We start from the raw sequence: 18818 nt of genomic DNA on the forward strand, positions 1-18818 counted from the left end.
ACCACACCCAACCTGAGCTTCAACATGAGACTCCAGGTATTGCGGCCCGTGGGTTTACTCTGAAAATTGATATTAATAATTTTTCACTTAGTAAATTTCATAACCGCACATGATCTGAACTTCAACAACAGACTCCAGGTATTGCGGCCCGTACGTTTACTCTTGAAATTCTTGACTTAGATTTATTATTCACTAAATTTCATAACCGCACATGACTTGAGCTTCAACAATAGACTCCAGGTATTGCGGCCCGTGGGTTTATTCTAAAAATTGATATTTATATTTTTTTAGTCACTACATTTCATATCCGCACATGACCCGAGCTTCAACAACAGACTCCAGGTGTTGCGGCCCGTAAGTTTACTATTCAAATTCTTAAATAAGATTTCTTATTCACTAAATTTCATACCCGCACATGATCTGAGACCATTAGCGCGATCATGAGCGAGAACATGAGTGAGACCACGAGCGAGACCTAATGCGAGGTCATGAGCGAGATCATAAGCGAGACCACGAGCGAGACCACGAGCAAAATCATTAGTGAGACCACGAGCGAGATCATGAGCGAGACCACGAGCGAGACCATGAGCGAGACCATGAGCGAGACCACGAATGAGACCGTGAGCGAGATCATCAGCGAGACCACGAGGGAGACCGTGAGCGAGATCATCAGCGAGACCAAGAGCGAGACCATAAGCGAGATTATGAGCGAGACAACGAGCGAGACTGTCAGCGAGATCATGAGCGAGATCCTGAGTAAGACCACGTGCGAGACCGTGGGCGAGATCATGAGCGAGGTCATGAGCGAGACAATAGACTCCAGGTATTGCGGCCCGTGGGTTTATTCTAAAAATATCCGCACATGACCCGAGCTTCAACAATAGACTCCAGGTGTTGCGGCCCGTAAGTTTACTATTCAAATTCTTAAATAAGATTTCTTATTCACTAAATTTCATACCCGAACATGATCTGAGACCATTAGCGCGATCATGAGCGAGATCATGAGCGAGATCATGAGCGAGACCATGAGCGAGACCACGAGCGAAAACCTAATGCGAGGTCATGAGCGAGATCATAAGCGAGACCACGAGTGAGACCACGAGCGAAATCATTAGTGAGACCACGAGCGAAATCATTAGTGAGACCACGAGCGAGATCATGAGCGAGACCACGAGCGAGACCATGAGCGAGAGCATGAGCGAGATCATGAGCGAGACCACGAGCGATACCATGAGCGAGATCATGAGCGAAATCCTGAGTGAGACCACCAGCGAGACCTAATGCGAGGTCATGAGCGAGATCATGGGCGAGACCACGAGCGAGATCGTCTGCGAGACCACGAGCGAGACCACGAGCGAGATCATGAGCGAGACCACGAATGAGACCGTGAGCGAGATCATGAGTGAGACCACGAGGGAGACCGTGAGCGAGATCATCAGCGAGACCACGAGCGAGACCATAAGCGAGATTATGAACGAGACAACGAGCGAGACCGTGAGCGAGATCATGAGCGAGATCCTGAGTGAGACCACGAGCGAGACCGTGGGCGAGATCATGAGCGAGATCATGAGCGAGACCACGAGCGAGATCATTTGCGAGACCACGAGCGAGATCATGAGCGAGACCACGAGGGAGACCGTGAGCGAGATCATCAGCGAGACCACGAGCGAGATCATGAGCGAGACCACGAGCGAGATCATGAGCGAGACCACGAGCGAGACCATGAGCGAGAGCATGAGCGAGATCATGAGCGAGACCACGAGCGATATCATGAGCGAGATCATAAGCGAAATCCTGAGTGAGACCACCAGCGAGACCTAATGCGAGGTCATGAGCGAGATCATGGGCGAGACCACGAGCGAGATCATTTGCGAGACCACGAGGGAGACCGTGAGCGAGATCATCAGCGAGACCATAAGCGAGACCATAAGCGAGATTATGAGCGAGACAACGAGCGATACCGTGACCGAGATCATGAGCGAGATCCTGAATGAGACCACGAGCGAGACCGTGGGCGAGATCATGAGCGAGACCATGAGCGAGATCATGAGCGAGATCATAAGCGAGACCACGAGCGAGATCATAAGCGAGACCACGAGCGAGATCATAAGCGAGACCACGAGCGAGATCATTAGTTAATTAATTAATTAACCAATTAATTAATTTAAATATTGAGTTAAACACTTATTGCAATATTTGAGACGTTTGAGACAAATGTACAAATACGACAAAAATATACAGCATCTTGTAAACAGCTGTCGTGCAACTATACTACTAGCGTCACCGAAGGTACTAAAATCACGCGACATACTCTTTCGCTCTTTCTAAATTTTCGAGCACTCTAGCCCCAGGGGGCTGGCTCAAATTCAAAAACCATCTGTAGTATTTAACTAGTGAAAAAGCTGCTTTGGCTTTTTTTGATCCAAATATATGACTTCACGTAAAACGACAAATGATTAAAACATTGAAATGTGAAGAAAATTTCGATTTTGATTCCCCCTAAACGCTATAAAGTTCATTCAGATAAAGAAATTATCAATTTACAGAAAACAGGTATTAGTTTTTTCTTATCAAATAATAGTATATTACACATCTAGGGCAGTAAAATAAGAAATATCTCAGATCACATGTAATTATTGTCCGAGGCGAAGCCGAGGTCAATAAACATGTGATCTGAGGCTTTCTTATTTACTGCCCGTAGTGTGTATACTATTTTTCTCCTCGACGGAGGCGGAAAGCGGCATTTTCGTTTAGCGCAGCGGGAGGAAAATTGACGCTTTCCGCCCGGAGGTGAGAAAATTAATTTTTAACTTCCCGCTAAGAAAATTCAAAATATTTGAATGATTAGATCTTAGGAATTTGGACAATAAATGAAGATGTTAAATTGTAGGAATTGCAACGTTTCGCTGATTTATTTCAGCTTCATCAGGCAAATCTTATGGTTAACATCCTTGTCTCATTTTTACAAAATTCAATAGATGTAATAGAGTAAAACAGAATATTCATAATCGCAAACATCTTTTTAAATTACAATGTTAACAACTTGTCAAGATTTTTCTCAAATACCATTCTAATTAATAAATTAATTATATAAAATTAACATTCAACAACGTCTAACTGTCAAGCGTGTTTACAACACGCTGTCAAGTTATAAACACGCTTGACAGTTAGACATTGTTGATCAAACTGGAAATTTCGGAGTAATTCCGAAAAAATACTTTTGGTTTTTCTTTTCTACACGATATCTCCCCATCGAATCAACTGATTTTTAGCGAATTAGCGGCAGTCGACGTGGTTTTTCAAGGTTAGAAGCTGATTAGTTCTTGGAGCTGATCGATAAAGCCGTTTGAAAGTTATTCTAAAAAAACCACTTTTGAAAAATTTTTTTTAACAGTTTTTTTTAGATTTTTCAAAATCCATCGGTCCGAATCGGTCTAAATTGTATTCAAAATCTAAGTTTGGCCAATCCCTCTCGCATGGCACCAACTGTGATAAAATCGGTCTAACCGTTCAAAAGTTATAGGAAGTTTAACACACTCACACACACACACACACACGCACACACACACACACACACACACACATGCACACACACACAAACACACGCGCACACACACACACACACACACGCACACACACACGCACACCTCGTGTCGGGCTTGCTGGGTCCCGCATCGGGCGCCTCCTCAGGTGGCGGATAGGGGTATGCCCGGCATATCTGTAGGTCAGATGCGTCGGGTACCGAGGAAATAGAATACCCAGGGTGAACCAAAACCTAGCAAAAGATGATATGGGAATATCAGAACAATTTTCAAACATCGTCTACGGTGCAGAGGAGGGATACCTCAGTGCCGGCGAGGGAAGGCGTACAAATGGGCCTGAACTCGTCGTTATCAAGCGACCGTTTGAACAGTGGAGTAGACCCCATGGCTCTGCTGTCTAGCAATGCTACAGGAAGTAAAGAAACAGCTCTGATGGAAGTAGACGCACAGCAAACAAACTTTCCTCCAATATGTGGAAGACCTGTTGCTCCTGTCAACACTAACACATGTCGAGGGAGGATAAACTCTCTACCGACTGTCACCGGTCAACAATCGCCAATGGAACGGCTCGGTAGCAAGATCAAAGAATTAGCTGAGTTCATAAAGGATAAACGAAATCTCCACCATGAACTCAGAAAAATAGTAGCGTCCATTGCCACGGCATATAAGTTGGCCAACAAACCAGCAACGAAGTCGGCGAGAACCACGCAAACATCTCCGGATCTGAACAAAAAATCCCAGACGTTTTCGGTCACTCCTGAGAAAACACAGCATAGAGAAGAGAAAAACAAGAAGAGGCCGCTATCCACGCCCAGCCCTTCCTCGGAAATTGATAAGCCAGCACATAAGAAGATAGCCCGGGGTGATACTTGGACCAAAATGACTCGGAAAAACAAGAAAAAGGAAGAACAGGAGCCAGTGGCTCAATCTGCTACAGCCCAAAACCAGCCAAGCAATGTTGGCTCCAAGAAACCGAGGAGGAAGAAGATAAAAACTAAAGCTGTGCTTGTCCAACCAGCTGAAAGGCGAACATACGCCGATCTCCTCAAGGAAATCAAAGCCAAGGTTAATCCGACAGAGACTGGAGTAGACATAAAGTCTATCAAACAAACGGAGCGAGGGGGCGTTCTTCTAGAAATAGGTCGCAAGACTGAAGACACTACCGCTTTCACGGCTGCGATAAAAACAGCAACTGCTAACCTCGGTACAGTCAGAACGCTTACACCAAAAGCAACGATCGAGATCCTGGACTTGGATGCCATCACTACTGAGAACGACGTCCGCGAAGCAATCAAACGTGACTTCACCGACAGCCTGGAGATCAAACGGGTAAATTTGACAAAGCCTACTCGACGGGGCAACCGGGCAGCCTTCTGCGAGATAGACGAGGCTAGCGCGTTCAAAATCCTTGACAAGGCTCGTATAATGATCGGATGGGTCAACTGCCGCATTAGACCAGTTGTAAAAGTAACACGCTGTATCAGATGCCTCGGATACGGGCACGCGACGAACTCTTGCAAGGGGCCTGACAGAAGCAAGTGCTGCTTTAAATGCGGGGGAGGAAACCACAAAGCTGCAGACTGCGTTGAACAGCCAAAGTGCTTCCTCTGTACACAGGAACAAGAAGCTCCAGATAGCTTATGTCATATTCCAGGCTCCGGGGCTTGTAAGGTATTCCGCACCGCACTTGCCGAAGCTACGAAAGGGCAGAAATGACACGCATACTTCAAGGAAACCTAAATAGATGTGCGTTGGCGCAAAATTTACTTCGCCAGCGAGTCTTTGAAGAGAAGATCGACGTTTGCTTCATCTGTGAGCAATATCTAAACCTCCAAGATAGAGCATGGTTCGCAGACAAAACTGGCACGGCGGCAATCTGGATTGCAAATACAAAGAACGTTACCACCATCAACAGCGGAAGTGGAGCAGGTTTTGTCTGGATTCAAACCCCCATAACCTACTTCATGAGCGTCTATCTCTCACCTAACGAAGGGATTAGTGTGTTCCGACAGAAACTGGCAAATATACAGGATGTGATCACCAAGTTCGACGGCGAAGTTATCGTAGCTGGTGACTTCAATGCTAAATCGGCTGAATGGGGCGCTGATTTCTGCGACACCAGAGGCAACGAGGTAGCTGACGTCTTGGCTAGACTCGACCTCATAGTGCTAAATACTGGGAGCACCACGACTTTCAGAAGACCGGGGTACCAAGAATCCATCCTCGACATTTCGTTGGCGACTCCAAAAATTGCCAACATGATTGAAAACTGGACAGTATCCGAAAAATACAGTGGCAGTGATCACCAGTTCGTGAAATTTAACGTTGGATTGGCATCTGCTCCGCTATCACAACACGACCTTTCTAAGCGAAAGTGGAATGTCAGGAAGCTTGATCCAGAGGCACTGCGAGCTTCACTTGCACGGAGCTGGTCTATCCTTCAGAACAACCCGACTCCGGATATTTGCAGCCAGACAGAAAGAACAGTACTAAATACGATGAAGGAGATTTCCGCCGCATGTGACGCCTCTATGCCGCGGTTGAAAAACCGGAGTTTTCACAGGCCGGCGTACTGGTGGTCAACAGACATAGCGGAACTTCGCAAAATGTGCCATCAACTACGTCGCCGCGCAACGAGAGCCGCCAAACGCTCCCCAAGCCAGGACTTGTATTCAAAAGAGTACAAGCAGGCCAAAAAGACGCTAAATCGAGCCATCAAAGCAAGTAAAGCAAAGTTGTGGGAAGAGATCTACAACGATCTCGACAATGACATCTGGGGTAAAGCCTACCAAATTGTCGCCAAACTACTTGGAAAGGCTTCACCAGAGGCGCCGAAGTCTCCAGCCTTAATGGATAGAATTCGTAGCGGAGCTTTTCCCCAAACACCCGCCGCGGGAGAAGAAACACTACACTAAAAACAACGAAGTAACGCCCTTCACAACTAAGGAACTACAAGACGCGGCCAAGTCACTCAAAAGAGGAAAGGCACCTGGATCTGATGGCATCCCGGTACCGGTGATCAAGATTATAGCCCTGGAATACCCAAACTTACTCCTGAACACCTACAACGCATGCTTGGCAACTGGCACCTTTTCCGCGGTCTGGAAACGGCAGAGATTGGTTCTCTTAGACAAAGGTAAGGGAACCCCCATAACACCTTCGTCGTTTAGACCACTCTTCCCCAGACTTCCCCAGAAGTGGAAACAGCAACGGCTAGTACTACTTCTGGAAGGGAAAAAGCCACCGGAAGAACTGTCATCCTACCGACCACTCTACATGTTAGACACAGCGGGCAAGATATTCGAGCGCATAATCCATCAGAGAATAGAGGCTGTAGTCGATTCACTCCTGGCAGAGAACCATTTTGGTTTCCGAAAAGGACGGTTAACTCTGGATGCGATCAAATTGGTTGTTGATATAGCCAAGGATGCAATAGCCAGAACGATATGGAAGGGTGGAAAGAAGAAATACTGCTTGGTGGCTGCTTTGAACATCAAGAATGCCTTCAACTCCGCTAAATGGGACTGCGTCATGCGGGCTCTAAAAGAAAAAAACGTACCAGGATACCTTCCCAGAATGGTAGCGAGCTACTTTACGAATAGGGTCCTGAAATATGACACGAAGAACGGTACGGAAGTGTACGAAATCACCGGAGGAGTGCCACAGGGATCAGTCTTAGGTCATCTGCTATGGAACATCATGTATGATGGCCTCCTGAGAATAGCATTGCCTACGGGAGTCAAACTTGTAGCATATGCGGATGGCGTAGCTGTCGTGATCGTCGCAAAGCACCTCGAAGATATAGAAATGGCATTTGATATTACATTCAGACGAGTCAATTTGTGGATGGACATGGTGAACTTGCAACTAGCCAATCATAAAACCGAGGCAGTGCTCATCACCAGTAGAAAAACGGTAGAAACTATCAAGTTGAGAGACGGAGAGCAAGAAATCACATCAAAACCATTTATCCGTTATCTGGGAGTGATGCTGGATGCCCGACTCAATTTCAAGCAGCAGGTGGAACACGTCAGTGCCAAAGCGTCAGTAGTGAGGGCTAGTCTCGCACGGCTGATGCCTAACATCGGAGGCCCAATGCAGAGCAGGAGGCTATTATTGTCATCAGTAGTCACATCAGTGCTCACTGACGGAATATCCATTTGGGCTGATGCACTGGAAACTCAAGAATCATGGAGAAAACCTGGACCAGTATATCGACTGAGTGCCCTACGAATAGCTAGTGACTTCCGCACAATATCAGAAGAAGCAGTGTGCGTCATTGCCGGAACACTACCTCTTAAAGTTCTAGCAGAGAAAAGACGGGCCCTTTACCAACGAAAAAGGTCAACTGCACTGAGCCCTGAAGAACTTAGAATTGAAGAACGGCAGAACAGCATAGGCCGATGGCAACTACAATGGGATGCTGCAGAGAAGGGTAGATGGACGCACCGCCTCATACCTCGGATCATTTGGCTTAGCCGGAATCACGGCGAGGTCAATTACTATCTCACACAGATGGTGTCGGGACACGGGTATTTGCGAGAGTATCTGCACCGCTTTAAGCACGATGATTCTTTAGAGTGCCCGTCCTGCCCAGGAGTTGATGAAGATGTGGAGCACGTCTTCTTTGTTTGTCCTCGTTTCGAACCATAATGTGAAGAGTTGGAGAGGATCCTGAACCAGAGAATGCAACCAGATTCACTAGTGGAAGCAATGTTGTCATCAGAAGCTGCCTGGAATGCTACCAATACGTTTGCAACAGAAGTCCTCAAAGACTTTCGTTCCACCGAAAGAAGAAGAACAAATACCAGAAGCAAGAAGGAAGGATATTAACACCTTAGCCACCAAAAGGAAGAGCAGTTGCTAGTTCCTCCCCTCACGAAGTAATGCCTGACGGCGGTTTCCATGAGGGATTAGAGGAAAGAAGAAAAGGGGTTTAGGGTTTAGTGAGTAGAGGCGTTAGCGTCGAGTTTTAGTATGACGCTGCGTCGAGTCGTCACATATCCAGGCCAAGCAGCTATGCCTGGAATCCGCGAAAAGGATCCTCCCCCTAAAAAAAAAAAAAAAATAAATAAAAAAAAAACACACGCACCGTGACATCACCGCGGGAATAGTCAGGAAAGCTTTATAGGACCTTTAAACTTCGAGATCTGATGAAAACTCGATTTTCGAAAAACGGGGTAAAACCAATAACTTCCCGAATTTTGAAAATTTTTAATTTTCTTAGCGGGAAGTTAAAAATTTTTCAAATGTGGATTTCTTAGAACAACTTTTAATCGGCTTTACCGATCGATTCCAAAAACTTATGAGCTCTTAACATCAAAAAACCACCTCGATCGCCGCTAGTCCTGTCAAAATCGGTTGATTCGTTCGTGAGTTTTCGTTGTCGAAAGAAAACCGAAAAAAGTGTTTTTTCGGAATTATTTTAAAATTCCTAGTTCGATCAATTTAAACTTAAAAGTCCTTTATGAAGCTTCAAAAACTGCGTTGAATGCTTTCAATCGTGTGAAAATTAGTTTATTCGTTCTAAGATTATTGCGGTTTAAAAATTCAAAAAATAGTGTTTTATTAAACTTCTATCAGACTTTTGAGCTCGGAGAGCTCAAGATGACACGAAATAAATATTTTTGAGTTCGAAGAGCTTAAAAACGTTATTAGTGTGTTTTCAATGGTTAAGTATGGAATTAGCGGGAAGTTGCAGAGATGGCCTTTAGGGTCAACCATTTTCCTAATTTTTAACTTTCCGCTAAGAAAATCGAAGATTTTCAAAAATCGGGAAGTTATTGTTTTCACCCCGTTTTACGAAAATCGAGTTTTCATCGAATCTCGACGTTTCGAGGTCCTAGGAAGCTTCCCTGACTATTCCCGCGATGGTGTCTGTATGTCTGTATGCATATATGTATGTATGTATGTATATGTGTGTGTGTGTGTGTGTGTGTGTGTTTTTTTTTTTTTTTTTTCTCTTTAGGGGGGGGAATCCTTTTTACGGATTCCAGGCGTAGCTGTTTGGCCTGGATATGTGGCGACTCGACGCAGCGTTATACTAAAACTCGACGCTGACGCCCCTACCCACTTAACCCTACAACCCCTTTCTCTTCTATCCTCTGATCCCCCATGGTACCGCCGTAAGGCATTTCTTCGCGGGGGGAGGAATTAGCTGCCGCTCTTCCTTCTGGTGGCTAAGATGTTATTTCTTTCTTCTAGATTCTGTCTTTCGCTCTTTTCCTCTTAATGGATCGCAACTCGGTAAGCACTTTTGTAGCAAAAGCGCTTGTGGCGTTCCAGGCAGCTTCTGATGACAGCATTGCTGCTACTATTGTCTCTGGTTGGATTTTCCTCGTCAGGATATTCTCCAGCTCATCTCGCTGTGGGTAAAAACGTGGGCACTCAAAGAAAACGTGCTCTGCATCTTCATTGACTCCTGAGCAGGACGGGCACTCCGGGGAATCATCATGCTTGAAGCGGTGGAGATACGCCCGGAAACAGCCGTGTCCTGATAATATCTGTGTAAGATAATAGTTGACCTCACCGTGACTCCGGTTTAGCCAAACGTTGATCCTTGGTATGAGACGATGCGTCCACCTACCCTTCACTGTGGCATCCCACTGTAGTTGCCATCTACTTATGCTCCTCTGCCGCTCTTCTGTTCCAAGCTCCTCAGCGCTTAGTGTGGTCGACTTCTTTTGTTGGTAAAGGATCCGTCTTTCCTCAGCTAAGACTCTGAGAGGCAAAGTTCCGGAGATGGCACACACTGCTTCCATAGATATTGTGCGGAAGGCACTTGCTACTCTTAAGGCACTCAGACGGTAGACTGGTCCAGCCTTTCTCCATGATTCTTGCTTTTCTAGTGCGTCCGCCCAGATAGATATTCCGTAAGTGAGCACTGATGTGACTACAGATGATAGTAGTAGTCTTCTGCTCTGCTTTGGGCCTCCAACGTTTGGCATCAGTCGTGCTAAGCTAGCTACCACTGCTGATGCTTTTGCCTTCACGTGTTCGACTTGCTGCTTAAAGTTGAGTCGGGCATCAAGCATCCTTCCAAGCTATCGGATATATGGTTGTGATGTGATTTTTTGTTCTCCGACTTTCAGTTTTATGGTCTCTATCACTTTTCTGCTGGTAATAAGCACAGCCTTAGTCTTCTGTTTAGCCAGTTGTAGATTCATTGAATCCATCCACCGGTTAACTTTCTCAAAGGTGATACTGAACATGTGGTTTATCTCATCTAGGTGTTTCGCAACGATTACGACAGCTACATCGTCTGCATATGCAACAAGCTTGACACTTCTTGGAAGAGTCAGTCTCAGCAGGCCATCATACATGACATTCCACAGAAGTGGACCCAGAACAGAACCCTGGGGTACACCTCCGGTAATACCGTACTCTTTTGGACCATTTTTCGTGTCGTATCTCAGGATTCTGTCCGTGAAGTAGCTAGCCACTATCCTACGTAGGTATCCTGGTACGTTTTTCTCTTCCAAGGCTTGCATAATGCAGTCCCAGTTGGCGGAGTTGAAGGCATTTTTGATGTCCAGAGTGGCCACCAGGCAGTACTTCTTCGCTCCACCCTTCCATCTGATCCCTTCGATTGCCTCCTTGGCCGTTGCAACAACCAAGTTGATTGCGTCCAGGGTTGAGAAACCCTACTGGTTGTCTGCCAGGAGTGGATCGACAACTGCTTCTATTCTTTGGTGGATTATACGCTTAAGTATCTTACCTGCCGTGTCTAACATACAAAGTGGTCGATAAGATGACGGTTCTTCTGGTGGCTTTTTCCCTTTTGGAAGTAGTACTAGTCGTTGCTGCTTCCACTTCCAAGGGAAAATCCCTTCCTTGAGGCATGACGCAGGATCTCGGCGTACTTTGCTTTCTCTGTCAGCCGAATGATGAGGGCATCCGGTCTGATCCATTTCCGCGGTTTCTTTCGCTTGGGTTCAGGTCGAGGCTCCTTTGACGTCTGTTTTGAGAGCATCTCTTTCTTCTGTCGCTTTAGCTCTTGCTTGGACTGAACTTTTTGCCAGACTGACGCTTTTTCCTGTTCGTCGCTTCGCCCTGCCGCTCCTTGTGGAGGGCTTTTCTTCAAATCCTTTTTCTTCATGGCTTGGCTGATTGTTGGGTCAGGAGAAGGTCGATTTTTTCTCTTACCTGACTTGTTGCTGGCTTCACTTTTGTCTCCCGCGACTGATTCACCGTCACCTTCAGCTCCGGTGTCCATTGCTTCGTCAGTCACGTCGATAGCCTGACAGTCTTTCTCCGGTGTAGCATGGGATATGCGCTGCAATGATGAGCGCCACTCCTCGTCCAGCTTCTCAAACCTTTGAAGGGCGTAAGTTACACCAGTCATCTTGGATTTAATCTCTTTGTGAATGTTGACCTTTGGTTGAACGAAATCATTCAACTCACTGATCAGCTTTTCAAGGCGTTTGAGCGCTTGCGAACGCTTCATTTCAGCGCTTGCGTCAATCGCTGCTTGTTGGGCATGTAGCCCGTTTCCACTTTTGTTTGTTTCCTTTGAATTACTCATACTTTTTAATTTACCAGCGCATCGTACGGAGTGGAGCGGGTTGCCATAACTAGGAACGGGTGTACCCTCGGAGATAGTACTCCTACCCCAGTTCCCTGAGGCCTAGCCGACACTTAGCCAGTCCCGGAATACACGGACGGACTAGACTCGCTCGGAGCGGTGAAGATTCCGATCTCTAACACTCACTGCGTACTTCCTGATCAAGGCCCGAAGTGGCTGGCTCCTGATCCACTGCTGCAACTTACACCTCGGTAGAGCAAGCTCACATCAGCCGTGGCCTGCATCGTCGGAAACTACGATACAGGTTCCGGTCACTCCCAGTGGGTCACAGCAGAGAACGATCGTCTTGTTAGGTCAGTTAGTGCGACCAACCCATTAAAGGGGAGTTTTGTCCACGGGAGCGTATTTTGTTTGGTTATTTTGCTTGGCTCCTACCCGCTGTACCTCATCAACTAAGAGATTAAGTGTCATCCAAGGACAGCGAGCGTTCTTCCATCCGCTCGGGGAGACGCGCCCGGTAGCAGTATCTCTTCTGCCCTGAGTGTGTGTGTGTGTTTGTGTGTGTGTGTGTGTGTGTGTGTGTGTGTGTGTGTGTGTGTGTGTGTGTGTGTGTGTGGATGAATGTAAAACTCTTTCGTGAGTTATCGTTGACGAAAGAAAACCGAAAAAAGCGTTTTTTCGGAATTACTTCGAAGTTTTTTACTCTGTCAATATAAACTTAAAGATTTTTCATGAAGCTCAAAAAACTGCGTCGAATGCCACCAACCGCGTGTAAATCGGTTGATTCATTCAAAAGTTATCACGATTTGAAAATTAAAAAAATAGTGTTTTATCAAACTTCTATCAAACTTTTGAGCTCGAAGAGCTCAAAAGCATACAAAAGCTATTTTTGAGCTCGGAGAGCTCAAAAGCATACAAAAGCTATTTTTTGAGCTCGGAGAGCTCAAAATAATACACAAATTGTATTTATGAGCTCTAAGAGCTTTAAAACGTCATAAGTGCAATTTCAAGCGTTTAGCTATAGAATTGGCGCGAAGTTGTAGGGATGGCCTTCAGGGTCAACCGTTTTCCTAATTTTTATCAATTCAAATTCGATTAAATTTCTTGTTCGATTCAACATTACGAATCGATCATCTATACAATTTACGTTACTTGTAGTTATTACAAGCTTTGCTTTACAAGCTTTGTAAGTCTCATTGGTAAACAGTAAGAGAATTAGCATTTCAAGTATCATGTCCATGGTTCGGTTCCCGCGCACGCCGAATTTTTTTTATTTACATTGAAATAATTGTATGCAATACTATAAAAAATGAATAAAAAAGCATTATTCTAATTATAAGATTTTTAGCTCCTAGCTACGAAAATTAAAAAATTTCAAAAATCGGGAAGCTATTGTTTGGTACGTATGTATGTACACTGTAAAAAAAAACCAGTGTGAGTTCATGCGGTGTACGGTGTTAAAAATTCCAGTGTTGAATTCAACACCGAAATCGGTGTAGCAGTAACACCGGTCGCAGTGTAAATATTTTTTTTCGGTGTTAAATCGGTGTTATAAATTTTCCGATGTTGATAATATTTTAAGTAACACAATTTTTATAATTAAACTTTTTATGTTTAATAATTAAAGATAAATAATCAAAAAAAGTTAACATTTAATTTAGAAAGTTTAAAATAATAAATTATAAAGTAAATAAAAGTTTTTGATTAAAATAAATTCACTGTAAAAAATTTCGATTTAAAGATGGACCCAGAGCACTTTACATGGCCGTGTAGTGTGAAATAATAGTGTGAAATTCTCTCGGTGTAAATTTTTGATCCGTGTTACTTTAACACCATTATTAAAGGACAATTTTAGGACATCATATATATAATCGGAAACTCTAAAATAGTGGATTTTAGTAATTATTCCATAACTTTGAAGTATTATTTATTTATATACGGATTTCTAGTGTACAGGCGTAATAACGCCCTTTTACACCCTAAGCCTTATCATTCTGCTTAGTTAACTCTGCCTTATCATTGCGGCTGTGGACCGACTTGTGCCTTCTGTACCGCATTTACCCTGATCCTCACCACTTGGCTATTGGAACAGTAACATGGAAAAACCACAGAGAAAACCCATGTTAGTACAGTCGGAGCTAGGTTAAGTCTACAGTGATTGATAAGAAACTCTTCTTTATCGACCACAGGAGCATTAGACCCCTTTCCTAGTGTGCAGATATCCCTCGGGCTAGCCAACGCTGACTAGAGTGGTCACCCATTCAAGTTGTTGCTTAAAATGTGTGATCGCCCAAGTCAGACGTGTGCCGCCCGGCTATCTCTGTCACTTCCAAAGGCTGGCAACGTAACGTAACGCACATATTTTTAATTATAATCACTGAAAAATATTGGTGCGTGCTAGGATCGAACCCGGGTTCCACTCTTTCGAAAAGCGAGCACCGAGCCGACCAGGCTATTGCCAACCTCAACCATAACTTTTAAGTATTTTTTTTAAGATTTTCAGAATACTTCTAAAATAATTTTAGAATCAATGCAATTTATTTGAAGCAATTTAGTTGAAATTTTGTCCTTAAATCTTATGTGGAACCTTTTTTGAATAATCTTAAAACATTTTTTTAACTATTTGAGAACAAATTTTGAATACATTTGAGACATTTTTCGGATATTTTTGAGACAATTTTGGAACATTTTTTAGACAGTTTTAGAGTGTTTTTACAACAAATTTGAAACATTTTTAGAATAATTTTACGACAATTTTGAACGTTTTTTAAATGATTTTCATATAGATAATTTATTTTTGCACAGCTGTAAAAAATATAAAAATAATTATAATTACAATATTGTTCCTAAACATTTAATATTGTAAATACTATTTAACTTGTTGTATAATATTCATTAAATCGATTTCTGCGTAATTTAGTAAAATGAAAATTCTTAAATAAATGTTACTTGTCTCATTTTGATAAATATTGAATATTAATTGTGTTTTATGGATCATGTAATATTCATACTCCGATACGGTGTAAATTTATTCTACTGTTACACCGGTATTACACCGGTTACACCGATATTACACCGGTTTAACACCGGATTTTAAACACCGCAAAAGTAACTATTGGGCAAGGCATGGCCCAAAGCTCAGCCATTTGTGAGTATTGGATAACCTCGTGTCGAAAAAAAAATCTTAATTTTGACTTGGTTCAACTTAATGCTGAGACTATTCGACACGTTGTTGCGCGTGTAAATTACATGTTAAATTCTATACCACACTATATTACTTCAATTTTAATACAGTCTGTATGGTAGTAGGGTGCTTCGTTTTAGACGATTATTTTTTTTCTTCCTCCATTCACGAAACATTGTAGTAAACACATAGAAAAAAAAAATTCTCACAAAAAATCGGCTCTTAATTTCAATTTTAAATACTCGCTGAATAAATTTGAAAATTTCTCATTTTATCATCACGTAAATTCACAATTTTTGTTTCAATTATCTATAACTCCGCGACATCCAATGTTACTTCATCAGCCATAGGTGGAGATTATAAGCAAATCTTTATTCTTTGAAAGTAACTATAGCTAGTTTATAATCTCGAAACTGTTTCACCTCTAAAAAATGCTTAAGTCAATTTTCACTCCAATTTAATTTCTTTTTTTAGTTTCTTCTATTTTTCTTGTAAAGCACTGATTTTACAACAAAATAAATAAGTAGGGACCTCAATAAATTCTTATTTTGAGGTCGATTATCGCTAATCATTGATAATATTTTCTGGAGCGCCTTTTTCGTCAATAACTTTCAAACTAACACAACCAACACATGAACTTATCGAAAAATTATTAAAACGGTAGACCCTTCAGGCCATCCCTGCTACTTCCCTCTATTTTCAAAGCGAACGGCTCTAAATTCCACCGAGTACAAATTTTAAGCTTTTTCAGCTCGAAAACACGATCAAGAGTCTAAATTGTTCCGTAAAACACTTATTTGGAGATTTTTCAACTACTGATTTTTTTTAGCTTTACTCTACTATTTAAAAGATAATGAGACAAAATTTTAATTTGATTCCGTCATAAGGAGCAATGCAATAGATAGATTTCTATGAAATATACCTAAAAAAAACTTATCCCGCGCTGATTCACAAGTCGTTTTATTTTGATTGATTCTGAACTCTAATCTTTCAGTATTTCGTCGAAAACTCCTCAATTGAGCTACCCAAAATTATTCAGTATTAGAATTCAACTCTTTCAAAAATTCCTGTCCACTCTCTTCTTATTAAAACATTTATTTTATTAATAACTACATGTCGAAACTAAAATAAATTATTGTGAAATTCTTCTGCATGGTTTCAATTAACGAAAAGTAGTTTATTAATGTAAGATACTCTAATTTTAATTACAAATAATATACTAATTATATAATTTATGTGTAAAACAGACAGCTGCCTCGCTATCAGCGGAACATAAGTCGGAATCGTCAGACATCATCCGAGGAGCACCCATCTCCACGCTTTCCAACTTCAATCAGCAGCGTTCGGAGAACACACTCGACGCTTTGTTAAATGAACTCCAAACTTATTCAAGACCATCATCACAATTAAACCAAACTTCCAATGCCACTCAACATATCGAATATTTACCATCACCTATAATCGTTTCAAAACATGCACCATCTACAAAGTTAAAAAAAATAACGAATAATGATCGAAAAAAAAGTATGGATTCTTTAAATACTTTAACAATCAAGACGCAGAATACGATTAGTACACTTCGAAGACTTCACTCTTATCCGTCTGGTTCTGATACTGATACGTCTCCTCCGACAACAAATGTAGATGATTCTGAAAGTATTAATACATTTGAAAAACCACCACTACCCGAAAGAAACGTCGAATTCTTGCCACTAGCAACACTGAAGCGAGTTCCTCCTCCTCCACCACCTAGAACCAGTTCAAAATCACCATCAATAAGTCCTACGAGCCCTCAATTACCTCCAAAAAACTCCGCAAGTATTTCATACAGAAATCGCCATGCTAAAGAAATCACTGAACTATCTATACGTTTTCCAACTCACATAGTTCAAGAACAAGTGCTCAATCAGACTCAAGTAAGCAATGTACACACTACATCAGATTCTAGTTCATGTGAAAGCATCAATTCCCAAGATGGTTCACAAAATAAAAAAGATAGACAGGATCAACTGGAATTACGTCACAAAGAGCTTCTTCGAAAACAAAAAACTCTTCAAGAACAATACGCTCGATTACAACAACTCCAAAGAAATACGGCTGTTTCGCTAACAACACCTACAGAGTCACCTGATCTTTTGAAGAAAACGGGATCTGAAAGTAACATTTTGGCGAAAATGGGCCTTGGTCTGTGTACTATGAATTCTGGGTCACTAACAAGCCTGACATGTAAAGATTATCCAGAACCACAATTATCATCGAAAATTGAATCACATCATTCTCTCGTAATTTCTGCAGTTGAAGAACAAGCATCATCCAATAAAATTTATGAAACTGACATACTGTGACTGATTATTGTAGTCTTCAAGCTGATTAAAAATATTAATATTTATCTGTGGATTATTTTTTATAGTTAGTAAATTTTACAGTTAGTATATTACTGTTAAAACCAACATAAACTTATAATACACTGTGAAAAAAACCAAATTGCTAAGTGATAAATGATCATATAGGAGGTCAAAATTATGTTCCTATTTATACTAGGGTTTATTTATAACCAAATGGTGTTTTTCATAATTAACTAACTTTTTATATATGTATTGTTAGTAGAATCATTTAAAAAATTATTATTTTATCATTTATGTTGATTAAATAAGTCTTATTAGTAATTTTTTAAGTAATCAGCAACCTGCAAAAACTGGAATTCTAAGAACAAATAAATGACTTGAACTTTTCCATTTTAATTAAATTCAATGTAAGTTTAAATTTCAAAAACTTTGAAATATAAACATTTCTAAAACACATGGTACATTTTTATGGTAAAATTTGATAAATCGAATTGTTTATGTATTAATAGATCACAATAATAATATCAACAAACTACACGGTAATTTCAAATCGTACATGTTGGCAGAATTTAACATGGTAATAAAAAACGTTGTCTCATCGAAAAGATATCAATTGTTTTATTATTATCAATCAAACTGCAACTCCTCCGAAGAACATGCATCAATTGTAACATCAAATATTCATGTAGCATTCCAGCGACTGATTGTTGAGTATGTTTGGATTGAGAATCACTAAGTGAGTGGGTAGGTTGTATCAGGTACGTGATACTTTATTAATTATAGTATGCATTGTGCGTAGTGCTGAATTACATGTGAGTTCAGTGCGATGTAGAATATATATTCAGCTGTGTAGGTAAGTGGCTAGATGGAGATGCGAGAGTGAGATCGAGTGAGTGGCAAAGGAGTACATATTAAGTGAGTGTAGGTAGGGGCATCGTTAAAGAGTTTGGTGGTAACGCTGGAATGGTATGGAGTACTTTAGATTCTACTTCCCTAAAAAAAGTTAGAAAATTGATCTCGAGCTTTCATAGAGCACGTGGTGTGCTAGTAACTAATTCCATAAATAGCTGATACCATGTGAACTGCTCCGTTATCCGGGTAGGGACCGGGAGTGAATATATTCATAGTTACGAGGTCTGAGGTGAAACCGAGCTTGGGAGGTCAAACCCCTCCCCACCCCCCCCTTTGTTACAAATATATTAGAATTACGAGGTCCGGGTTTC

The 18818-nt window shown here is 41.9% G+C and overlaps 1 protein-coding gene across 1 annotated transcript in view; it reads left to right on the forward strand.

The window, feature by feature from the left end:
• Positions 1 to 18200, forward strand: part of LOC123262279 (coiled-coil domain-containing protein AGAP005037-like) — a 338268-nt gene extending 320068 nt beyond the window's left edge. The window contains exon 6 of the mRNA XM_044724464.1: positions 16498 to 18200. Coding sequence (XP_044580399.1) covers positions 16498 to 17595 — 1098 coding nt within the window. The 3' untranslated portion in view covers positions 17596 to 18200. The remainder of the gene's footprint in view (positions 1 to 16497) is intronic.
• The last annotated feature ends 618 nt before the right edge of the window (positions 18201 to 18818 follow it).

The sequence above is a fragment of the Cotesia glomerata genome, linkage group LG3 (assembly GCF_020080835.1).
Source record: "Cotesia glomerata isolate CgM1 linkage group LG3, MPM_Cglom_v2.3, whole genome shotgun sequence".
NCBI classification, from domain to species: Eukaryota; Metazoa; Arthropoda; class Insecta; order Hymenoptera; family Braconidae; genus Cotesia; species Cotesia glomerata.